This window comes from Leptonychotes weddellii, chromosome 12 (genome assembly GCF_054177405.1).
Source record: "Leptonychotes weddellii isolate Sample4059 chromosome 12, ASM5417740v2, whole genome shotgun sequence".
Taxonomy (NCBI): Eukaryota; Metazoa; Chordata; class Mammalia; order Carnivora; family Phocidae; genus Leptonychotes; species Leptonychotes weddellii.
In genome coordinates, this window is record NC_138380.1 from 18,844,701 (window position 1) to 18,871,204 (window position 26,504).

At 37.6% G+C, this 26,504-nt stretch overlaps 1 protein-coding gene across 6 annotated transcripts in view; it reads right to left on the reverse strand.

Moving 5' to 3' along the window:
- Window positions 1-312: 312 nt before the first annotated feature.
- Window positions 313-26,504, reverse strand: part of MKLN1 (muskelin 1) — a 329,771-nt gene continuing 303,579 nt past the window's right edge. For all 6 annotated transcript variants that reach the window (XM_081799638.1, XM_081799639.1, XM_081799636.1 and 3 more), the window contains 2 exons: window positions 19,810-19,864; window positions 313-9,428 (listed from right to left, as the gene is read on the reverse strand). In XM_081799638.1, the coding sequence (XP_081655764.1) occupies window positions 9,307-9,428; window positions 19,810-19,864 (177 nt within the window). In that variant the 3' untranslated portion in view covers window positions 313-9,306. The remainder of the gene's footprint in view (window positions 9,429-19,809; window positions 19,865-26,504) is intronic.

The following is a 26,504-nucleotide window of genomic DNA, read 5'->3' on the forward strand; positions in this document are numbered from 1 at the left end:
AGATCAAATACTGCTGGACATCAATGGTAGATAAAAGACACCATCTTACAAAATAATTTACCAGTGTTCTTTAAAAATGGAAACATCTCCAGGAAATTTTGTGAGATCCATCAGAACTTCTTTATTTCGGCCCTGTCTCAAAGGAAAACACCAAAAGGCCCTTCTACAGCGGGTATCATTCTCCACCTTTGGAAGCCTGAATAAAACTCACCTTTTTGAGGGGAAAAATACAACGAATGCTACTAAGTATAAAGTATGTAAACATTTTAAAAGTTGACTTCAAAAGCAGTTTCAGCAAACATAAGAGACATCTTGTAGTGTACATATATAACTTTTTATTAAGAAAATGAACAAAATACATTCTTTCTCCATATGTACATTACATACAACATAATTCTACAATTGCAATCGTTCAGCAGATCACTCGTTTATTTATTCACAAAGCAGTGTTAACACATTCACCAAACCTGGGATCAGAAAATTACTTGTACTAAAAAAAAAGAGAAAAAGAAAGAAAGAAAAGGAAAAACCTAAAAAGTCCACACAGACTGGGCAAAAATAAGATAAACCAGAGAGGATCATGAGGGGAGTGGGGAAGATTGCAGAACACACCCAACACAGTCCAACAATGACCCGGAACACCAATCATGTGAGAAGAGAGCTGATGCCCCCAAAGCATTTCTGTTTAAAAGTTCCAACTAGCTCACGCCTGTTATTCCAGAGTTCCCTCAGGATTTCCATTTCTGATTTAGGTCCTTTAGGGTACAGCCCTAAGCCATGTTGCCACAGAAGAGGAGGGTAAAAGGAAAGAGCAGAACCTTGAAAGGTTGCAGTTTTCTGCTTTACACACTAAGAAAAGGAGTCTCATATGAAATACACAACTGAATCTTAGCTGGTGAGCAGAGAAATACATTTTTTTGGAGAGACATGTGTTCAAGCATGGTAAGGGAACTCTTGTTTACAGGATTCCTTATTTATATTTATGTGCATCTGTTTTGTTTTTGCTTTGTTTTTCTCTGCTTTTCGTTTGGCCTTTGAAAAAAAGTACCTCATTCTCTTTGGGTGTGGGTTTACTTATGGTCATATTAAAAAGTCCACCGAAACAGAAAGCTCTTCATCGGTATGAATATGCTTCAAACATCATAAAAAGCTGCATAAATGGTGCATAAAGGGCTTAAACATTCAAATGAGTTTTAGAGATGATATTTCCAGGAAGCTGAACAAGGCAGCTCCCTATAGCAATACTTTATACCCACAGTTCAGGCTTAAAAGATACATATCAAGAAAATTATTTTCAGACTGTCAGTCTGGGAAGGGGCAGTGCTTAAAGGGATCTAAGTAAGGGCAGGGACGCACGCCCGCATCTTGCTCTTCCTCACTTGTAGTAAAACACAATGAGAATGACTGCGTCCATTTTTTTTTTTTTAAACTTTTTCTGGGCTTTACGATGTGGGGTAACAGAAGAAAGTCAGGAAAAACAAAATGAGTAAGTCTCATCAGTTAATTAACAGTGGTTTTCCTTCTTTACACTTAGTAATTTCCTAAATTTCTATGCTCAACATTTTTTATATCACAAACAACAATAAGTGTTATTATTAAAAGTCCCATAAAAGAACTTTAACACTCTCCAACTTTCAGATGAGCCAGCGGCGGTAACACTATGTTTCCAGTCTAACAAAGAGAAGAAGCTGTCCACAGTGTTAATAAGCAAACCCGGCAAGATAGACTCCTGGGTATGGATGGAGCTGTTTCTTTCTTCCCAATCTAATTTCCAGTCCAACTTCAGTTTTGAGGATCTATCTCTAATTTGAAGGGATCTTAATTTCTGGCCACTGAATACTACTTTACAAAAGAAGTAAAAGAGTTGACTTAAAAAATATGGTAACATCTTTCCCAAGCTGCTTAGGTATAAATATGGCATTTTTGAAAGATGGAATAATGTTTGTTACTAAGACCAAGACAAAAAGGTCCTTATCTTAGCTATCCCATACTCTTTTTCTGAGGCTGCAGACTCAACTGTACATAGAGTTTGAAGTGGTGACAGGGAAGGAATCTCTTTAAAAACAGATTATATATATATATATATCTCCATAAAGGAAATTTGCTCATAGGAAAATATCACATTATTTTGCAATTTTGCAATTGAGCTGCAGGCTATACATAAAGGAAAATTAATACTATACCACATAATTTATTCATTTCAAAAGACATTTTGCACAAGTCAAAAAAGCAAGGTGGCTTAAAGAATAACAAAATTACAGCATCTCTTGGCCAGGCTAAATGTGATGCATAAAGAAAGGAAGTCCACTTTAATTTCTCTAAATGGGTGGTTTACAATTGAAGGAGAAAACAGTTTACAACTGGTCAGTCACCAAAATCATTTTTTCTGGGAGAGGAAAAAAAAATCTCAAAAGGAGACCAAGTGTATAAAACTTTTAAAAACATGTATCTTCCCCACAGAAGAGTATTCATATTTAAATTTTGGAGTTTGATATCCTGCTATCAGATTTGAGGTCAGGTAGACACTTACTTTAGTATGTCTTAACAGTTTATATTCGGTGCTCTCGAAAGTAAAGCTAGTGTGTATATGTAACATTGAGCTAAGCCTTTACAAAGGTGGAGTATCCTAGGACTTCCAACGTAGGCAACTGAAAAAAGGTAAAGCCATGCATCTCTGTCCTCAGCTTCCTCCCCTTTCATCACAAGAAGGTAAACACAGCAACTACAAGGCAAGATGCTAAAACGGTCACTAGCAGACATCTAATGGCACGGCCCTGATGGTGTAAGATCCTCTCTTTGTTGCAAAAGGAATTTATAAAGCTCTGCCAGCTGCAATGGATTGGACTTATTTTAGATACCTTCTCTAATTAATCACTTTCCAGACATGAAGGAGACCTATAGAATAAACCAAATTTATTAAATACTTTTTAAATTAAATTAAAAAATTTTTAAAGATTTTATTTATTTGACAGAGAGAGACACAGCGAGAGCGGGAACCCAAGCAGGGGGAGTGGGAGAGGGAGAAGCAGGCTTCCCGCTGAGCAGGGAGCCTGATGATGTGGGGCTCAATCCCAGGACCCTGGGATCATGACCTGAGCCGAAGGCAGACGCTTAAGGACTGAGCCACCCAGGCGCCCCTAAAAAGAAAAGATTTTATTTATCTGTCAGAGAGAGAGAGAGCACAAACAGGGGGAGTGGCAGGCAGAGGGAGAAGCAGGCTCCCCGCTGAGCAAGGAGCCCAATGCATGATCCCAGGACCCTGGGATCATGACCTGAGCCAAAGGCAGAAGTTTTAACCTACTGAGCCACCCAGGCATTCCATACTTTTTTTTTTTTAAAGTAGGCTCCAGGCCCAGCATGGAGCCCAATGTGGGGCTTGAACTCACAACCCCAAGATCAAGACCTAAGCTCAACTGACTGAGCCACCCAGGCACCTCCAAAATTATTAAATACTTCTAATGCCAGAACTCATGGATTTCTTGGCAAAGTAGATAAACAGTGACCCATGGGATTGTGCATAATTAAAGTACAGAAAACAATTGATGCCAGTGTAATTCTGTATGGGTTTTAAGTTAAACATGAAATGACAATTTTCTTCCTATTTTATTTTATTTTATTTTTTTAAAGATTTTATTTATTTATTTGAGAGAGAGAGAGAGAATGAGAGACAGAGAGCACGAGAGGGAAGAGGGCAGAGGGGGAAGCAGACCCCCCGCTGAGCAGGGAGCCCGATGCGGGACTCGATCCCGGGACTCCAGGATCATGACCCGAGCCGAAGGCAGTCGCTTAACCAACTGAGCCACCCAGGCGCCCTTCTTCCTATTTTAAAAGGCTAGAAAATTAACCCCAACCAAATGACACCGGCTAAACTGTAACAAAGGCTTTCTTTCTTGAGATTTGTTAGCAAAAGAGAGAAATAAAGCTCAAAACCGGCTACTTGAGCAACTCCATAATCATGCACACAGGCCTGTTCAGTGTATCACACAGTGCTTTTCCTTCCTGCCAATTAATCTGGCAGTCATTAAGCACTGGGTGAAACTGAAGAATGATGATCTCTTCAGGCTGGTATTGGTGTGGCAGACAGCTCAGATATCCACACTAAGTGCTGTGAATGCTAGCATCCCAGATGGTACAGAGCTTGTGCTGCGGCAAGAGCTTCAACTTGATGGAAAAGCAAGTCCCATGGGAGCCCCCAAACTGCATGTCAGAATGTTTTATTGCTGGTTTTCCCACTGGATCCTTCTCAAGAAACGGCTCAGCTAGTTTAAAGTCTTGAGCCCATCACAGTGGGTTTTCCGTTCCAAGACCTCTAACAGCTCTTTGGGAAAGGATGAGAAAAGAAACTAACCAGGAATGCTGCTTTCCAAAGACGACACAGAATGAGCTGTGATTCCTTTTGAGAGTCATCTTCACAGCACTGCGTTAGCAAAATGAATTTAGGGTCCAAAATGGAGAGCTTTCTTTTTCATTTAGATTTGTGGACCTTCTCATCCATGAGCAAAAAGCTCCTATTTTCCTTTCTCTAACATATCCGCATTCTCCTCTAGCCCTGTTCCTGGGGTTCAATTCCTCCAAGTGAAAATGCCATATAGACAGGCAAAATAGGATGCTGCACACAAATGTTTAATAGTTCATTGAAACTGTCTGAGCTGCAGATAAAAAGGAAGGTGAACTATTTCAGGATTATCAGTGATAATTTTAAAAATGAACAAATACCAATCATTTCATAGCAATCAAAGCTATTCCTAATAAACAATTACATCAGAAATTGAAAGTCAATTTTTAACACAGATTCCAACTTCAGCAGAACATCAATGCTACTCAGAGCTAGTAGGAATAGAGGGGAAAAAGGCTAAAAAATATAAAGAAAAGACAATGGGCAAATGGAAATCTGGTGATGTGCTGAATTCCATGAGCTCTGCTAGGAAACCTGTACGTGATCATCAGTTTTAGGACTATGCTTCCTAGTGTCAGGAAAAGAAGCCAACGCTGGCTCCTCCATTAAGGCCGCCAAGAGCCATGTTACTATCCTCCAAATGAAAATGTCTCAACATTGTTAATTCTTTCATAACGGACAATTTTAAATTTCACTATTCTGTTGTCATAAACAAGGATAAAAGAGCATGTTTGCCTCAAAATGATTTTGACCTTTTCTCTTAAGTGGTACAATACTCATAAGCAATGCCAAAGAAAACCTAGGGAATCTAGGGCTGAAAAAGCCAAGAATAAAGTCAGGTCAGCTAAGGAAATAATGGATGTAAAATTCACACTATTTGGTCGGCAGGAGGAAATCAAGGTTAAGAAATTATGTAAAATAAAATCTCTAAGATAGCGTATTTTTTTCCAGGAAAAAAAGCATCTGGTGAAGAAATCAATAAATTGTAATGAGTCCTCCTGCCAAAACAAACAATGGCAACATCATCAGCTGATCTAGTTGGCTCCTAATGAACTGTTTCAACAAACTTGGAAACGTCCACCTTCAACTGAAATACCTGTACACTAGAAATTTTGGATAGTCAAATCATTTCAGCATTGATACAAATCACAGGGAGATATAAGCTACAGTCAAAAATCACAGAAGAATAATGTTATTTGACTAATAAGAAATACAAAAACCTTTGAGTGAAAGAGCCCAAAGATCTAATCTACAAGTATTGTCATATGCAGACCCTATAGGACACTCTCCAATAACTATAAACTTTTTCTGAGGAAGCATGCAATCCCAGATCAAGGACAATTTTAAGAACTTGCAACTTAGTAAAAACTCAGGCCAGAATTTATGTAAAAGGATGAAACTGCAGACGATCATGGATTTTTAAGAAAAGAAGGGTTATGAAGGCTATGTTTTAATAGCTAGATGACTTTTAGAGTACACACCTCCCATACAAATCACTTCAAACCATAATTCCCAACTGCCAGGTAACATTCAACCACCTAAAGAGTTAACACAACATTCACTCAGGAAATAAGTAAATGACCCATAATTACCAAATGAATTCCATATGGCGTTAAGAATAATTATGACTTCTTCATGTTATAACCATGAAACTGAATATAATTCAGAGAATAAAATCAGGAACATGTTCCTACGTGCTTTTGGATCCACTGAACATCATTCTCAATGCAGTTTTTGTTTGTAGGTTAGATTTTCAAACTTTTTTATTACATGAAATTCTGTTAATGTATCTCTAAATAGCACTTTTAAGGCAGATGTGAAGAGATCCGCTGGAAGGATAAGCTGGGAACCATTTATATTCAAAATACATATTTCACCCAAGAATGCAATTTTATAATCTTAAATCACTGTGCTCTAAACCCAACAAGCCTTTCTGTGATAAACCCAGTAAATTAACTTTCTAGTGTTTTCTATCAGTTTCTACTTATTAGACATAGGTCAGTTTTAGCATCAATGAAAACCAGGTCTAAAAAGATAATCTCGTGAAAAGCTAAGACTGTCAGCTTGAGCACTGAGTCAGGCACCCAAGTCTGGATTCCTTTGCTTGAAGGAGATTTAGATTATCTGAATTAGTCAAACTGGCCACATGAGGTCTCTGTTATTCCACAGCATACAAATGCATTTTAGAAGTATCTTTCAAATCAGATAATTTCTCATCAAGTACAAGCACTGAAAATAATGTTAGAGATCTAGTTTACTTTCTGGAATAATGCATTCCCCTGTGAAAGAGAGAAATGGGAATGAAGCTGAAGCAAGAGATAATGAAACTGAGTAAAAACTGTGCCCTACTAAGGAATGCATCTAAAGCATCAGCCAGGTGTTTCAACTGGGACTCACTAAGCTAGAATGAAAGCATTTCAAGGAATAAAGCACAAATAATTTGGCCTACCTAAACACTGTATCTAAATACTAAACTAGGTTAAATTATAATACACCGCTGGTATTCTTGGAAATATATGTAGCTCCTCACTAAATATATAAACAAGTTTCAAATCAGGTTCTGGTGTGAAATGTGAGCAATGTGTTATGTTGGTCATGGTTATGATTAAGCCCTACGTTCTCCTGCAATCATTTCCAGCAATGCTCCTTTAGAGCCCCATGGCACAAACTCCACCGAGTCAACAACCTCCTCAACAGTGTATCTCACTTAGGCAACACTGAATGGTTCACTATGATTCAGCCCCATTTAAACATGTTAGTGAAAAAAATTTCAGAAATGAAAAGGGCAAAAGTTCCATCTAAATAAAGTGAGGAAAGATAAAATTAAAACAAGCTTATGTTAAAAAGCAATAGTAGAGAGTCAGTTAGGGAAAAACAAAACCAAAATCACTGAGGTCAAGAACTGCATTTCTTCCAAATATGGAATCTACGGAACTCATGAAAACAGCGACAAAGAAAGCACTGTAGAAACAAAAGGTGGAGGCAGCAGACTTTCATTTGGTTAGTGTGTTTAAAGTGCCAGAGTTCACGACAAGCAAACTAGAGCTTTTAAATATCGATAAAGTTCTTCTCTATCAACTCTTTGATTTGTACTTGTTTCCACAAAACAAGATTCAATAGGCTACAGTATTAGTGATACTATTTTATTTCTTGTCAGGGGACTATCATTTTATGAAGCTGTATGAGAATGTAAGTAGATTCTATTTGCTCACCTATAAAGTCACTTGGTTATTCTGTAGCTGCACAATTTGGTACTTAGTGAATTACATACTATAGCTTTCACAAGGTAAGATACAAATCTAATTGTTTAATAAATCACTATGGATAGCTTTGGGATGCTTGGAAAGCTAAGGAGCCCAAGATTCAAGTCTGGAACTAGGAAAAATAGATTTCTGTCCATTCCCAAAAGCAGTGAAGCCAGCAATAAAGACAGAGTGAAGAGGGATCTCAGTCTCATTCCTATACATGAGACTTTTCAAGAAAAGTGCAAGTCAAAGTCTTCTCTTTGGTGAAGCCTAATCTTGCTACTCAGGGACATACTCAATTCCCCAAAGTCCTTCACTTTTCAGAGCTACTGGACTGATGGACATTTATTTACTTAGTCTGTTTTAGGCATGGTGGGTGTCAGTTGCATGCAGCACACTTTTTGAGTAAATGCAAGCACTGGCCAGGTTTGGGCTTCCTATACTGCACCCCACAGCACCTCATGGAGTGATATATACCTCCATCCCCCACAAAAAAAAAATGGAACAGTGGGAAAGCCTATCTGCCTCTCTTTTAATGAAAAAAAGACCTGCACCATTATTTTCTTTTTCTTCACTTTAAAGCCTGTGTGCTTTGTGAAATGCCTGTCAGCTGTATTCCACAGGACAACTACAAACCATTATTCTTTAAGATAGCAGTATACAGAAGCAGATGCAGGGAGCTAATGTATATGGAAATAAACAGAAGCATAGCTCTGGAAACCCACCCTCCCAAGTGAAAATGCTACAAAGAGCACAAAGGAGAAATGGAATCACAGCTCTAACAGAGCAAAGAGTCATCTTCTTCCAAAATTTGCTACAAAGACATCAATGAACATATTAATCACTACTAGAATCATCTTGCTGGTCATGTTTATATTGGCTCTTAAAGGTTCTGAACTATATTCTCCTCAGTTTAAGGTTTCTGTGACTCAAAGCTATTGTAATATCCACTACAAAATATATCATTATAGAAATACTATATACCAATCTCAGTACCTGGATCAATCTTGGGTTTCATTTTTTAGTTTTATGACAAGGAGCATAAATTTGAGCCCTCTGTTCCTCCTACTGTTTAATGTAATACAAGACTCTAGTCAACAGAGACACATATATCACTTTAACATACATCATTTGCCCTACAGAACTATATACTTTTAAGAATGAAGTGAAGAGGTAAACAAGTGACACCACTTACAAGCAGTTGTGTGATGCAAGGCAAAGTGAAATGGGAAAGGAGGAGAAAGGGGCGAGGCCAAACCAGCCAACAACAAAACCCCATTCTTCTTTCTAGCACTGAGTCTGTTAATAGTGCTTATTTGCCCCAATTTTATAAAAATGAAATAAAAATCAGAAAAGGGTAAACTGCCTGATTATTTCTTCTTTTATATTCATTCGTTCTTAAAAGTTAAAGTAAGAAAAAAATATGTATATTTAAATGGAAATAATACCAATTTCACTTTATTAACCTAATTCAGGAACAGGATGAGGAGAAAGGGGCTGAGGTGGGGTATGAAGGAAGAGGGTTAAAACTTGTGACAGTAAAGATCCCTTCAAAATTCTGGTGCAGTCCTCGATCACGGCAGCCTAATTGTCGGTCAACAGAGTTGCACTCCAAAATACTGAACGCAGACTCCTGTTCTGCATTGCTGTCCAGCGGCTCTCCAGTTACAGCATGATGAGATCTACCAGGTTGCCTTTAGGGGGAGTCATGCTGTCAGGAAAGAAATTTACTAAGGTGTCAAAGAGCTGAGTTCTTTGAGCATAGGTGTGATCCACGTCAGAAAAGCCTGGTAAAGGAGAAATACAAAGAAACTCATCCATTGTGCCTAAAACATGTAACAGAGAAGCCAGTTGAGAAAAGCAGCAATGTATAATGGAAAAACCAAACCCAAATTTGATTTTAAAATGAGACAGACATGGGTCTTGAACCCAGTTTTACTACCTGCCAGTGGGGTGATCTTAGGTAAGTGAATCAGCCTTTCTGTTACTGTTTCCACAGCTGTAAATTTGTGTTAATCTTGTTTACTTCGTGGCGTTACTGTGCATATTAAATGCAATTACGTGAGAAGCACCTGTTCTAATGACTGGCACCTTAGTAACTAATAGCGATTTCTCTTCTTTTCCTTACAAGCATTTTCCTCTTCTAGTCCACTGAGGCATTTTCACTCCTCTCTTTCTGACTTTATAATGCTCCTGACCCGCTAAACTTTTTTTTTTATAATAAAAATACAATAAAATCGGGGCGCCTGGATGGCTCAGTCGGTTAAACATCCAACTCTTGGTTTTGGCTCAGGTCATGGTCTCAGGGTCCTGGGATCGAGCCCTGCGTTGAGCTCAGTGCTCAGCACAAAGTCCGCTTGTCCCTCTCCCTCTGCCCCTCCCCCACTCTCATAAATCAATCTTAAAAAAATACAATAAAATCAAAACAAAAAATATACTAAAATCACTTTCTTTAGAAGGTGGTCTAAAATCATTAAGGTCCTGAGAGCTGGAAGTAGTCTCAGAGAACTGAGTGAAAGAAATACATGTACAGTAACGTGGAACAGTCCCTGGCACATAGTAAATGCCATACATTCACGGTACTATGCACCAGGCTCTCGGCCAGGCACACATCATGTGAGAGAGAGAGCAACGAACTACTTTTATCCAGATAAACATTAGAAAGTGGATGACATTCTTAAAAGGTGGGGACCATGGAACTAAAGGATATTTCCCCCATTTAACTTCTAGTAAACATTTAATTTTCAAGTTTATTCCAGCCAAAGGAATATTCAGTGAGATGCTTCCTTCCTTTCGTCAGCTTGTATATTGTTTTAAGCTTCTTCAAATTTCTTATGTACGTATGAAGTAGGAAAATGATAAAATAAACAAAGTAGTGTTCTGATTTCCCCGTTCGTGAAATGGCTGAGACATGAGAGCCCTACTGAGTACCATAAGACACAGAAATAGTGCCAGAAAGTTATATATGCCATGATAGTCAGTGAAAATTATTTCAAATTGGACCAATTTTCATTCAACTTACAATACAGTTTTAGGTACACTCTGTTTTTTACTCTTGTAAAGAACATGAACAGAACAGAACATTGCCAAGGATACCAGTTTCCTGGAAGGAAAATAAACAATGCCTCAAGAAAGGTACATTCCTTTTTATTAAAAAATTTTTTTTTACTATTATTTTAAGTTTGAGGGCAAATGTTTACTTCTTTGGAGCTTAAGATTTAATTAAGAACTATCATGGAAATGAATGGAAGGAAATACTCCAAAATGTAAACAAAGGTTATCTCTGAATAATGAGATTTTTTTTTTTCTATTTTATGCTTCTCAGAGTTCTCTAAAATTTTGAAAAAATTCAAACCCCTAGAAAAGTTTCAAGAATAGTACCTCAAAAACTCATATACCCTTACCTAGATTACTCAGTTGTTAACATTTTGTCACATGTGTTCTCATTCTCTCTCTCTCTGTTTGTACCCCATACATACTTTTTTTGTAGAATGATTTGGGAGTAAATTGTAGACATTTTCACCCCTAAATACCTGAGTTCATTTCACCTAAGAACATCACTTAAATAACCACTATATATTAAATTTAGGAAACTTAACATTTTTGTCCCAATTCTTTATAGTCATTTTCCCTACTCATCTAAAACTCAATCCAGTATCAAACACTGTATTTAGTTTTCTTTGGCCTGGAATAGTTCCTCAGCCTCTGTTTCTTATGATACTGATATCCTTGACAAGTTCAGAGCAGTTACAGAGTTGTAGAATGTGTTGAATTTGAGTTGTGTGACTGCTTCCTTGTAATCAGATTGAATTTATGCAGTTCTGGCAAGAATACTACAAAAGTGATACTGTGTGCTTCCCACTGCATCATGTCGGGAGGCACATGCTATCCATTTGTCCCAATGTTAACTGTGATCACCTGATTAAGCTGGTATGGCCAGATTTCTCTAATGTGAAGGTGTTGTTTTCTACCACTGCAATTAGTAAAATATTTTATTTAAAAAAATTTTTTTTAAGTAGGCTCCTCGCCCAACACGTGGCTCTAACTCACAACCTTGAGATCAAGACCTGTGATCAAGAGTCAGGCGCTCCATAGACTGAGTCACTCAGGCACCTCCAGCAATTAGTAAAATATTGACAAGAAGACAATTTGAGACTGTGTGAATATCCTATTCCCCGACAGACCTGAACCCAATGATATTAGCCTTCGCTGATGATTCTTGCTTAAAACAATTATATCTTGCTAAAACAAAACACCGATGGTGTTTTCCTAACTCTACAATTCCTTCTGCATTTGTTGACTGACACTAATTATGAAGAGCTTTTCCTCCATTTTATTTGTTTGCATGAGTATGTACTCATGGATCCTTTTCTTGTTCAATATATCATATTTATTACTGTCATTATTCATTTTAATACTCATATTGTCCCAGTTTTGGCCAGCAAGAGCTCTTTTGAGCTCGTTTCTGTGTCTTTTTTATTTATTTATTTTTTTTAATTTTTTTTTTAAAGATTTTATTTATTTATCTGACAGAGAGAGAGACAGGAGAGAGGGAACACAAGTAGGGGGAGTGGGAGAGGGAGAAGCAGGCTTCCCGCTGAGCGGGGAGCCCAATGTGGGGCTTGATCCCAGGACCCTGGGATCATGACCTGAGCCGAAGGCAGCCGCTTAACCGACTGAGCCACCCAGGCGCCCCGTTTCTGTGTCTTTTTTAATGTTCCCATTAATTTTTGAGCACTTCCTTACTTCCTGGCAGAGCAAGATATCCAAGCTCATCTTTACACAGCTCTGGAATCAGCCATTTTTTTCAAGGAGCCCTAATTCCTTTTAGTGGTGAGTGACATTTAGAATTAAAGATCAGTTGTGTTAATTGCCAAGGGTGGTGGTGTTGCTAGGCCTGTACACATATGTGCACACATATTATATACACAGCTGTTTTTAAAGCAAAATTATGAGTTTGTGATTTTATTGATGATTCCCATTTTTTTAGAACTCTACAGGATTCTTCCTCTCCTTAATCCTATTCCCTATTTACAGTATCTCCTTTCTCCCACTAGGAAAACTGACTCTCTAGAACATCATCATATTTACTCATTTGTTCAATGTAAAATACATACAAAACATGTTCCAGAATTACTATATCCATACCACTACCAACAAAAAGCCAAGATTTCTTTGCTTTGTCTTTAGACTATATCTCACCAAGAGTATAGTCTAAGCACTGTAGCATTGTACTGAAAAGGTTTTTCTCTTTTTTCCCCCTATTGTGTGGTAATATTACCGTCTGTAGTCAACTTTAGGGTTTTCCCCTTGTTTTATTTACTTTCTATAATCATAAAAATGTCATAATAGGTTTTATTTTTAAGAGAAGATACTGATTCTGTGGTAATACTCTAATGAAGTAATACCTATGTATTACTAATATATTACTAATGAAGTACCTAGGTATCCTAATGAAGTAATATCAAATGAAGTAAACACATTTTCATGAGATTAAATGATGTAAGAGGGAGGGAAACACTGAGTTCCTACTCTGTGCTAGGTACTTTATATATGACCACATTTCATTCTTTTTTTTTTTTTTTAAAGATTTTATTTATCTGTCAGAGAGAGAGAGAGAGAGAGAGAATGCACACAACAAGCAGGGGGAGCATCAGTCAGAGGAAGAAGTAGGCTCTGCACTGAGCAAGGAGCCCGATACGGGACTCAATCCCAGGACCCTGGGATCACGACCTGAGCCGAAGGCAGACGCTTAACCGACTGAGCCACCCATGCGACCCTGACCACATTTCATTCTTATAAAAAACTAATGAAGCAGTTATCATAAACTCCCCTTTCAGATGAGACAACTCAGGGATATTCAGTAACTTAGTAAGATCTCACAGCTGGTGAAGGAAGAGAATGGAATGTGAACCCGTGTCTATCTGACTCCAAAACCCATTTATTTATTTTTGTTAACTAATATTCACTGAGGGCTTAAACTGTAGGCAGTGTGCCAAGTTCATTTAACCCTTAAAAGAACATGTTTAATTAATTTATTTTTTGACTTAATTTTTTTCTTATTGGAGTATATATAATTGACATACAATGTTATATTACTTTCAGGTGTACAACATAGTGATTTTGATTTGACAATTCTATACATTACTCAATGCTCCCCATGGTAAGTGTGGTTACCATCTGAACATGTTTTACTTTTATTCACCATTTACCAATGAGAAAATTGAAATTCACACTATCATTAGATAAATGTTTAAATTATGGTAGATCCTATTATGGAATACCATGTATTACTTAATAAGAATATAATAGATCTAGTGTAGTTTCTTGCAAACATCTCCAAGCCACATCATTAACTTTTAAAACGTTATGTTGTAGAATACATATTTTATATTGCGTAATAAATAAAACCAGAACACACAAAACTATACATCTGTGTGTGTTGTGTGTGGTTACAGTCCATCTTTATTATGCAGATTCCTTAGTTGTGCATTTGCCTACCCACTAAAATGTACCTGTAGCCCCCAAATCAATACTTGTGGCATGATGTGGTCATTCACAGACATGTGGAGAGCAGTAAACATTTCAATCAGCACAGGCACACACTGTCAGCCAAGGGTGAACTGGGTGATGCTCTGCCTTCTTTTAACACCTCTCATATTATAAACAAGTGTCCTTTTCAATCTACTGGTGTCATATTTTTCACATTTTTGTGCTTTTTGTTGTGACTTCACTGCTTAAAATGGTCCCCAAGCATAGTGCTGAAGTGCTATCTAGTGTTCCTAGGTTGAAAAAGGCCATGATGTGCCTTATGGAGAAATACATGTGTTTGATAAGCTTCGTGCAATGTTAATTAATCAATTATATAAGGAACCTAATTCTGTATGTCCCATAGGAGAAATGGTTTAGTATTCACTAATTCAGTTCCTTGTGACTTTACAGAACGTAACTACTGTAAATAAAGAGAATCACTGTATTTGTAGGTCTGTGTATGTAGTTGTGTGTGTATGTAAATCTGCCAGATATGAATGATTACACTTCAGAAGAGACAGAGATTGAAGAAAGTTGTTCAAGGAGAACCTTAAGCTTTATCTGTAGTCAAAATTTTTTTTTTTTTTTTTTTAATACATTGAAAAGGGGTAGGCACTAGGAAACTCATCAACAATAACATGACTAATTAAATGGCAGAGCTAGGACAAAAAAGGTAATGTAGATTCTAAATCTCATACTCCTAATCAGTGTGTCTCTCACTTCATTTTGATCATAAAATGGAATGAGGAACTAATCACTCAAGAGTAGCAGACACTGGTAAAGCTCAAGGAAAAGTAGTATAATTGGTTTAGAGAGTGAGCTCTGAAGCCATACTATTAAAGTTTGTATCCTAGTTTTGCCATTCATTAGTACTATTCCTGGGCAAGTTACCTAAGCTTCTCTGTGCCCCAGTTTCTTCCAATATAAAAGGGGATCATAATAGTAACTATTTCATTGGGGGGAGATTAAATGAGTTAAGACATGTACAGTGCTTAAAATAGTACTTGGCCCCATAGTAAGTGTCAATAAATAACAGCTATCGCTTTATCACTACTACCATCACTGAAGACAATGACTGCTCTAAAAACAAAAGTGACCTATTAGGAATATATTTTTTTCTCTTTTTTTTTTAAGATTTATTTAATTAGGGGCGCCTGGGTGGCTCAGTCGTTAAGTGTCTGCCTTCAGGTCAGGTCGTGATCCCAGGGTCCTGGGATCGAGCCCCGCATTGGGCTCCCTGCTCAGCAGGGAGTCTGCTTCTCCCTCTCCCACTCCCCCTGCTTGTGTTCCCTCTCTCTCTGTCAAATAAATAAAATCTTTTAAAAAAAGATTTATTTAATTTATTTGACAGAGAGAGAGAGAATGAGTGGGAGGGGAGGAGGAAGAGGGAGAGAGAATCTGAAGCAGACCCCACACTGAGCAAGGAGCCTCACGCAGGGCTCAATCTTACCCTGAGATTACCACCTGAGGTGAAACCAAGAGTCGGATGCCTAACCGACTGCACCACCCAGGTGCCCCTAGGAATATACTTTTAACTTAACATCTTATACTGACTAGGTAATGTTCCCTACTTCTGGTAAAGAAGAAATAGCAAGAATTCTCATTTTTCTCCTGGACACAAGTTTGTTGATCCTTTCTATTACTAATAATAAACTTATTGTTATATAAAAAGTACCTGTAAATATGTGGGCTACAGACAAGAGGCTGAAGAAAGTATCTTGTTGAAATCTAAATTTGGTGGATATAGCAAAAGTATAAAGGCTAAAAGGGCATAGCAAATGCTGCGAAATTCTTAAGGCTCCTCATTCACAAATGTCAACACAATGACAAAAAGAACTACTTTAGGCATAAAATGTTTTAAACATCTGTCTGAATTCATATTTTGCACATATTTGGACTCTAAAAGTCCTAAAAAGACGTGTGAAGATCAAAAAAGGCAATATGTACTACAGACCAGATTTTTCCTACTTGTCACATACCTTGCTGAAAATATGCTTAAATTGCTTCAGTGCATACTTTCTGGAAACAAGACACAGCTCTAAAAATTAGCAAAATGTCTGAGTTCAAGTTTAAAAGTACCCATAGCCACCAGAAGCTCTAAATTAAAGATCCCCAGAGGTTGTTTTCCTCTGATGTCGGTCATTTTTCAAAACTAAGATAATGCCAGCCAGCTATTTGTAAATCATTTTCCATCTTTTTTTTTTTTTTTTAAGATTTTATTTATTTATTTGACATTGAGAGAGGGAGAGAGCACAAGCAGGGGGAGTGGCAGGCAGAGGGAGAGGGAGAAGGAGGCTCCCCGCCGAGGAGGGAGCCCAATGCGGGGCTCAATCCCGGGACCCAGGATCATGACCCGAGCCAAAGGCAGACACGTAACCGCCACCCAGGTGCCCGATCTTTAAATTACATAGGACACTAATAAATACTTTCATTTAACTTTCAGTAAAAGGTTAAGATAAACAATTCTGAAGGAAGTCAGTCAGAAAGTTTGGTGGAGGCAAGTATTTTTGGAGAATTTAGAAAATGAAATATTTAGTTTATCTGTACATGAAAAATGTATACATCTAGGGGCACCTGGCTGGCTCAGTCAGTAGAGCTTGTGACTCTCCATCTTGGGGTTGTCAGTTCAAGTCCCACATTGTGTGTAGAGATGACTTAAATTAAAATAAAAATCTTTTTAAAAAATGTATACATAGGAGTGCCTGGGTGGCTCAGTTGTTAAGTGTCTGCCTTCGGCTCAGGTCATGATCCCAGGGTCCTGGGATCGAGCCCCGCATCAGGCTCCCTGCTCAGCAGGAAGCCTGCTTCTCCCTCTCCCACTCCCCCTGCTTGTGTTCCCTCTCTCGCTGTGACTCTCCGTCAAATAAATAAATAAAATTTAAAAAATAAAAAAATGTATACATATATACATGGAATAACCCATTTGGTTTCAATTCTTTAAAAAAAAAAAAAAAGATTTCAGAGAGAGAGAATGTGTGTGTGCATGCGCATGAGCGGAGGTGTAAAGCGGGGCTGGGGGGCAGATGTAGAGGGATAGGGAGAGAAGCAGACTCCTTGCTGAGTGCAGAGCCACATGTGGGGTTCAGTCTCATGAACCTGAGATCATGACCTGAGCCAAAATGAAGAGTTGGACGCTTAACCAACTGAGCCACCCAGGTGCTCCAAGATGACATTTTTAAGGGAGATAATAATAATAGTACCCTGAATGGAACACGTACTGTTTTACTGTGCTGTTTTCCATAATTATTTCATTTAATTCTCTCAACAACTTGAGGTAAGTACTCTTATTACCTCCATCTTATAGAGATAGAGAAATTAATTATTAGAAAGGTGACTTGCTTGGGGCGCCTGGGTGGCTCAGTCGTTAAGCGTCTGCCTTCGGCTCAGGTCATGGTCCCGGGGTCCTGGGATCGAGCCCTGAATCAGGCTCCCGGCTCGGCAGGAAGCCTGCTTCTCCCTCTCCCACTCCCCCTGCTTGTGTTCCCTCTCTTGCTGTGTCTCTCTCTCTCAAATAAATAAATAAAATCTTAAAAAAAAAAAAAAAGGTGACTTGCTCAAGGTCACTTTTGAAATTAGCAAGTGGCAAAGCTGATATCTGAACCTAGATTCTGACTCTTAACCGCTCTCCTACATTCTCAACTCTTAACTACTAAAGATACTGCCTCCCTTCAGAGAAGGTAGGAAATAAAAACCCATAGGAATTTTCTTTTTGTATTTTTTCTATTGTTTGTATTGTCCTCAGTGTTATCTGAGGTTTGCTTGGAACCCAAGTAAGACAAACTGTTCCTGATAAAATATATTAGCTGGCAGTGAATAGGGCAGAGACCGAAGAAAGGAGTTAAGTTAAAGGTAAAATATTTGCTGACACCAGCCTAACGTATTTAAGTTACTGCCAAGAAATTCTTGTTCTAAAGGATACATATGGGGCGCCTCAGTGGCTCAGTTGTTAAGTGTCTGCCTTTGGCTCAGGTCATGATCCCAGGGTCCTGGGACTGAACCCCGCATCAGGCTCCCTGCTCAGCAGGAGGCCTGCTTCTCCCTCTCCCACTCCCCCTGCTTGTGTTCCCTCTCTCGCTGTTTCTCTGTCAAATAAATAAATAAAATCTTTAAAAAATAAATAGATAAATAAAGGCTACATATAAGTCAGCCAGAGACATTTTAGTGCTGCCCACCAATAAAATAAAAATAATGGCTCTGGGCTGTGGTATCCATACATAACAAGGCACATGTTTATTCAAAGTATCTATGTGCCAGGCTCCTAATTCATGTATCACGAAATCTCTGTTTCAAATGACGAAATTCACAAGGGTATGGACTTTCTAAAATAATGCTTATACCTACGTTCTCCATCACAAGGTTAAGATCTCTATTAGCCTCAAGACATTTATGTGTATGGAATCGTGGTAAATGATTATCTTAATTATCAGAGAACCTATGTTTTACGGCAGTCTGCTCAGTCCTGCCCTGTGGAATCCTATGTATTCTGGAATTAGAACTCAGAACTAGAGTTGCCTAGATCAATGGAGAAGCCTCAATTACTGGTTATGGAACAAGAAAGGGCAAGACCCCAAGGAAAATTCCTATTCTTTCCCATCTCACTGAAAAACACCAGAATTATATATGCTCTGTTTTTTCCTTTGAGGTATGGTTCACCTTTAGGAGACAAAAGGACAAACAATGAAGAAATTAAATTGATATTCCAAAATGTTATTTTATTCCAGAGATAAAGAGTAGTATCTGTATTACATATCCTGGAAAATTTCAGTATTACTGCTCAATGTTAAGGCAAACAATAATAGCACTGCATCAATGGAATTAATAAGCATTCACAGTGTGACTGTATTTTATAATGACAAGAGGAAAGCTGGAAATTCCCATACTTCAAAAGCCTACAATCTTGTTGAAAAAGTAAAGCTATCATAATGACTTATCCTAATGAAAAGATTCTTAAAAATTGACCTGAATGAAGCTCTGGGTTGTGGTACTTCTACGAATTCCCCACTTCACTACAGTCTAGCTCACTTTAATAATTCATTAATACCAAATGAGAGTATTTCTAAATGAAAACTGATGCCCCTGTCTGGGGTGTCTGAGAAACACCAGAGTTTCAAGTAGAATCTATCTTAAACAATTAAGATAACAGCACACAAAAATTCCCATTTTCAGGAAAGAGATAATGCATTTTCTCAGAGCTCAAAACATTTTTTCACTGCCTACCCCATCACCAATCGATCTGGTGTCGGATCTGTTGATCCGACACAACTCCACAAAGAACAAGCAGAGAAAAAATCATTCAAACAAGAAGTGTTATCTCATAGTAACTGTACCAGTAATTCACAGCCTACATTCCAAAACAATGCTATACAAGTTAATTTATTTTGATCATGCTTCTACTGCCATGTTTGCCTAATAACCTAGCAACTGGTGTAATAGGAACTGCAAACTAACCCATGAACTGGTGACTGATGCATGGAAAATAACTTTGTAGCAGGTTATTAGAAGTTTTGCATGCTACCTTGAAACTTGCTCCATTTGTTTAGATGAACATCTCACCTGATGTTTCATTTAAAAGAAACCAAAACCCAATTCCCCAAAGCTAGGGCATCTAAGCTGGATAAACTACACTGGAATACTTACCTAGAGCTGTAAAATCTGAACCAGATTTGAATAGAGCTGAAGCTAGGAGCTGAAACTGTAAAAGAAAAATAGAAGCAAATTAGCTGGCTAAGCATATTAGAGAAAAATAACATACCATTTATTAGCCACTGTATGTCTCTGCACATGTGCTGCCTAAGTCTATTCACCAAATAGTAGCAAGAACACTACATTTAGATTAAAGAATATGCTGATTTTTCTACTGGACTGCTTTACAAAATACTGGACCAAGTCTTGGAATTATTTTATTTTTAAAATTTATTAAAGTATGTACTGTGAACAAACAACAGGTTAACTGAAATTGAGAATATTTAGAACTACGGTATTTAATTTGGGAGAACTATTCATCTTTATCTTGAATGAGGATGCTGGAAAATAGGTGTATTAAAGGAAGAGAGTAGACCAATGAATAGAATCTCAATGGAATTACTTAGCACTTTGTAAGACCTAAGTGGTTGATACCACTGATTCCTCAGGATGTATTTTATACCTGTGCTTCCAGCCTTTAAAACTTCAGGTATCAATCACATTAATATTTGTAAGCCCTGACGAGTGGTCTTTTGAAGGCCAGAAACTGGACAAATATCCTAGAGGAATTATCTAAGCAAGAGTTAGGAAAAAGGGAACAAAAGGAAGAATTTAAAATCTGTGTTTGTTTGTTTTTTAAATATTCTGGGTATTAGTCCTCTGTCATATATATCTATTACAAGTATTATTTAGTCTGTTGCTTTTCTGTTTTTCTAATGTCTTTTATGAAATTTTACTTCTGTTGAAATCCCAACTTATCAAGATTTTTTCAAGATTTATTTATTTATTTGAGAGAGACTGCACGTGGCAGGGTGGGGGGGAGGAGGGAAGGGGAAGAGGGATAGGGAGAGAGAATCCCAAGCAGGCTCCATGCCCAGTGCAGAGCCCAAAGCAGGGCTCAATCTCACAACCCCCAGATCATGAGTCAGACACCTAACCGACTCCCTACCCAGGTGCCCCCATATTTTTTCTTTTATGGTTCTTTTTTTATGGTTCTTTTATGGTTACTGCCTTTGTCATGTCCAAGAAATCTCTGTCTATCCCAAGGTTGTAAAGATGTTTTCTTCTTGAAGCTTTATTGTTTTAGGTATTATATTTAGGTCCATTTTAAATCAGTTTTTGTGTGAGACAGGGGTTGAGATATCATATCATTTGTTAAAAAGACTTACCAATTCCCCATTGGACTTGGCATCCTGGTCAAAAAAATCAACTGACCACATACATGTGGGTCTACTTCTGAACTCTGTTCTGTTCTACTGATCTATTTGTCTATCCCTAAGCCAGTACCACAGTACCACTTGATTATTGTGGCTTATACAGAACCCTGAAATCAGGTGGTATGAAACCTCTAACTTTTTCTGTTTTCAAGAGTGTTTTGACTTGTTCAGGGCCTCTGCTTTTCCATATAAATTTTAGAATCAGTTTGCCTATTTTTTTCAACAACAACAACGAAATCCAAACTTGCCATAATAGTGATAGGGACTACATTAAATTAAAAACCAATTTGGGGAGAATGGGCATCTTAACAAATCTTAGTCTTTCAATCCATAAAATGTGGTATCTCTCTCCATTTATTTCTTACAACAGACTTATTACTACATATTTATTGTGGCATTAATATAAACAGGTTTAAAATTTTCGTTTTCTAATTGTTCATTGCTAATATAAAAATAATTGTTTTTTTTTTCTACTGACCTTGTATTCTGTAATCTTGCTAAATTTACTTATCTTAGTATTATTGTTTTGTAGATTACATGGAGTTTTCCATGTACACAATAATGTGATCTACACACAATTTTCCTTTCCAATCCATATGCTGTTTATTTCTTTTTCTTATGGCACTAGCTACAACTTCTGGCACAATGCTGAATAGAGGGTGTCTACTGACAGCAGACATCCTTTCCTTGTCATAATCTTTAGGGAAAGAGTTTTACAATTAAGTATATTACTAGTTGTTATATTTTTCATAGATGCCCTGTATGAGATTTAGGAAGTTTCTTTTCATTTCTAGTTTGCTAAGAATTTTTTTTTTTTTAAATCATGAATGGGTTTTTAATCATGTCAAATGCTTATTCTTCACTTATTGAGATGATCTGTGGTTTTCCTCCTTTATTCTGTCAGGGTGGTGTATCACTGATTCTCAAATGTTAAACCAACCTTAAGTTCCTAGAATAAACCCTCACTTGGTCATTGTGCATTAACCTTTTTATATATTGCTGGATTCAAGTAACTAAAATTTTATTAAGAATTTTGCATCTACATTCACAAGAGGTCTATAATTTTCTCTGCTTGTACTATTTTTATTGGGTTTTTACTGAGAAAGCCATTTAGAACTACAGTTTTGTTAGAAAGTTTTCAATTACAAATTCAGTCTATGTCTGTAATTGATACAGAGTTCCTTAAGATTTTCTAATTCTTCCTGTGTCTGTTCTGCTGTGTCTTCTAAGGAATTTGTCCATTTCATCAAGTAGCTGAATTTGTTGACAGCTGTTCATAATACTTCCTTATTCCCTTTTTATGTATCTATAGGGTCCATAATGATGCTGACAATTTATATTTTCACTATTTTGTTCTTTGTAAGTCTTGCTATTTTATTCACATTTTCAAAGAACCAACTTTTCACTTTTTACATTGTTTTCTATTGTTTCCTATTTCACTAATTTCCTATCTTCTACTTATTTGAGGGTTAATTTGTTCCTCTTTTCTGACTTCTTTTTTTTTTTTTTTTTTTTAAGATTTTATTTATTTATTTGACAGAGAGAGACACGCGAGAGAGGGAACACAAGCAGGGGGAATGGGAGAGGGAGAAGCAGGCTTCCCGCGGAGCAGGGAGCCCGACGCGGGGCCCGATCCCAGGACCCTGAGATCATGACCCGAGCCGAAGGCAGACGCTTAACCGACTGAGCCACCCAGGCGCCCCTCTCTTTTCTGACTTCTAAGGTGAAAGATAAACCCACTGGTTCTACATACAAAAGGACAGGGTGAAAACTATTGTTTTAATAATCGGATTAAGTGGAACTGATATGTACTGGTCTGATACGTACAACAGGTACCAAGTGATATTACATAATCTGAATAAAGCCAGACATGAATATCCAACTATCACCTCAACGTATAAGGTTGGCTGCTCCACAGGCATCTCAAACTGGAGATATCCAACATTATACACCTGATCCCAGTCAGGAGCCCCCATCTATGACCACAAACTGGGTCTACCCAGGCACTTCTCATTTCAGTTGATAACAGCTCCATATACTCAGGCTAATAACTCTGGAGTCATTTCTTTCAAACCCTACATCCCATCGATCATAAAATTCTGTTGGTATTACTTTTTTTTAAGTTTTATTTAAATTCCAGTTAGTTAACATACAGTGTAATATTAGTTTCAGGTGTACAATATAGTGATTCAACACTCCCATACATCACCCAGTGCTCACCACAATGAGTGCATTCCCTCATTCCCATCACCTATTTAACCCCAACCCCCCCACCTCCTGGTAACCATCAGTTTGTTCTCTATAGTTAAGAGTCTGTTTGGGGCACCTGGCTGGCTCAGTCGGTAGAGCGTGCGACTCTAGAGTTGGGGTTGTGTGTTTGAGGCCCACGCTGACTGTAGAGAGTACTTAAAAAAGTCTGTTTCTTGGTTTGCCTCTTTTTTTTTTTCCCTCTTTGCTCATTTGTTTTGTTTCTTAAATTCCACATGAGTGAAATCATATGGTATTTGTCTTTCTCTGACTTATTTCATTTAGCGTAATACTCTCTAGCTCCATCCATGTTGTTGCAAATGACAAGATTTCATTCTTTTTTATGGCTGAGTAATATTCAGGTGTGTGTGTGTGCGCTGATGGATACTTGGGCTATTTCCATAATTTGGCTATTGTAGATAATGCTGCTATAAACATCAAAGTACACGTATCCCTTTGAATTAGTGTTTTTGTATTTTTTGGGTAAATACCTAGTAGTGCAATTGCTGGATCGTGTGGTAGTTCTATTTTTAACTTTTTGAGGAACTTCCCTACTGTTTTCCATAGTGGCTGTACCAGATTGCATTCCCACTGTTGGTTCTACTTTTAATATACATTGAGAATCTGATCTACTTTACTTCTATTTCTACTGCTGCTACTTTGGTGTGCACTACAATAATCCCTTGCTTAGATTTCTACAATCTCTTTTATAGGTCTCTCCGCCTCCATTCTTACTCTCCCCTTTAGTCTATTCTCAATACAGCAATCCGAGTGATCTTAGATTTTAGTGATCTTAAGTCAGGTAAGACATAAAGCAGATCACATCACTCCTCTGCGTAATACCCTGACCTGGCTACTTATTCATTTAAAGTAATAACCAAAGTCCTAACACTGACTTAGGAAGTTATTCACAATCTGATCTCCCAATCCCAATCTCTGACCTCATCTGTGACTACTCCCATCATTCTTACCTCTACTCCAGCCACAGTGGCCTCCTGGCTGTTCTCCTAAACAAAGCCAGGATGCTCCCACCCTCGGGTCTTTGTTCTAACCCTCCCTTTGCCAGGAATTACCTTCCCCAAATTATCTACTTACATCACTTCCTCACACCCTTCAAGTCTTTGTGTACATACCATTTCTAAATGAGGCCTATTAAGAGCATCCTATTAATACTGCAACTGTCCAATTTTCACCCCTTCTAATTCTGATCTCTCTTTACCCTTCTTATCTCTCTTTAATTTTCCCATAATACCTATCATTACTAATGTACTACATAATTTGCTTATTTAATATGTTTATCATCTTTCACCACTAGTAATAAGTACCACCCAGGCAGGTATTTTGCTTGGTCCACCAATATATTTCCTGTGCCTAGAAAAATGCCTGGCATATTGTAGGGACTCAATACACATCTGTTAAATGAATGACACCAGTACTTTGGAAGCTCAGCAGAAATGTAATTAATACAAAATGTGTAATACTGGCTCAAAACTTGTTTTTCTCATTCCTTCTCTATTACAGAATCTTCTCTGAAAATGGCAGAATTAATTTAGGCAACCTTGTCTCGGGCCTTTTCTAGAAAAAAAAATATTTTCATAGGGTTTATCAGCAGCTCACTGCCAATTTAGATTCCACATTCTGGAGACTGGACGAAAGCAAAAAATCATTATTTGGCATACAGCTGGTAGTCCATCATCATTTTTCCAATAATAGGCACAATGATGATGATCATCATGATAACCGGCCTCCCAAAAAACAGAAAAATCTAAAAACCGCTTCTAGTTGCTGATACAATCATTTAATATAATAAATTTTGTAAAATATACCGAGAGAACAAAAACCAGCAGTAAACAATAGTAAGGTCTTTTTTGATAAGTGGAATGATATCTTATAAGGAAAGTGAAGATCTATATGCCTTACTAACAAATACTCTAAGTATATATCCTAGAACTGTCACCAAAGGATTTCTTTTCCCAAAACAAAATCCATTTACACATTTTTAAACAAAATAATAATCTTACAGACCAGTAATCCTCAATGTCAGCAGTGTTTTCTGTTACATAAGGGCAGATGAGAGACTCTTAGGGTGAGGGTATTGTTTTGAAAAAGTCTCTGAAGCAATTCTGATGCTGACACACACACGCACAGCACCATTTTAACTAACTTCTATTAGGGCTAAACAACTCTTGATACATAAAGCTTTTAAAAAATGGAAGTCTGTGGCCTACAAAATCATAATTTCAAACTACAGAGGAGAGGAGAAAAAGAGAAACCTGCTACCAAAATTTTTAAAATGGCTCTGTTTGAACTTGAGATACCTCCCTGTCCTGGTTTTTCCCATTAGCTTAGCTTTAAGAACAAACTGTCTGTTTTCTTTGGCCTACTTGCAGTTCACACAGCTGAATTTATTTACTTTGCAATATTTTGTTTTGGTTTGGTTTTAAAAAATAAGAGAAAAATGAATGTTCCCGGGTTAGAGCCATTTTAGACAGACTATGGAGAAAACACAAGGAAATCTATTTATAACTTTCAAATGCATGGTCTAATAAAAATGACAACTATGTTCAGTTATAAGCCATAACAGATGAAACCAAACATATTCTGCTACTTGGCAAAACTATGACAGTTTCACCATTTCAATAGTATCATGAATTGATTGAAGACTCAAGGAGAGACAATTAACTGTCCCCCTTCGGAGGGGGGGAGGGTGGTGGTTCTAAAACTGATTCTCCTCCTAGGGAAGGGTTATAACCAAAACTGACTAAGAGCAATCAGACTTATTTCACAGTAGGCAACTATGAAAGAGAATCTCTTTGTTTTGGTGCCAAGGAAATGCAGGCTCTACTGCTGGAAAGTACAACGAACCTGGTACCTGAAAGTGACTTGACATTAAATCTGAAACCTGTGTCATCGCTGAACAAGAAAAAAGCACTGCTTGATGTTGCTATTGCAAAGCCAAAGCAAAGCAACAGAACAGGGAAATAGATAGTAGGGACAGAACCATATATCATCAGTACCAATTCTGTGAGTGGAAGGTAAAATGGATTGCAGTTCAGATGTTGCTAGATGAACTATGCACAAGGATGCTTGGCAAAAGTTAAAAGTGACAAAAGGAATCTCAGCGGTTAGTAGGAAGACAGGCTCTCAGACTATGAAACCCACTGCAGGTGTATTCACACACTGTAG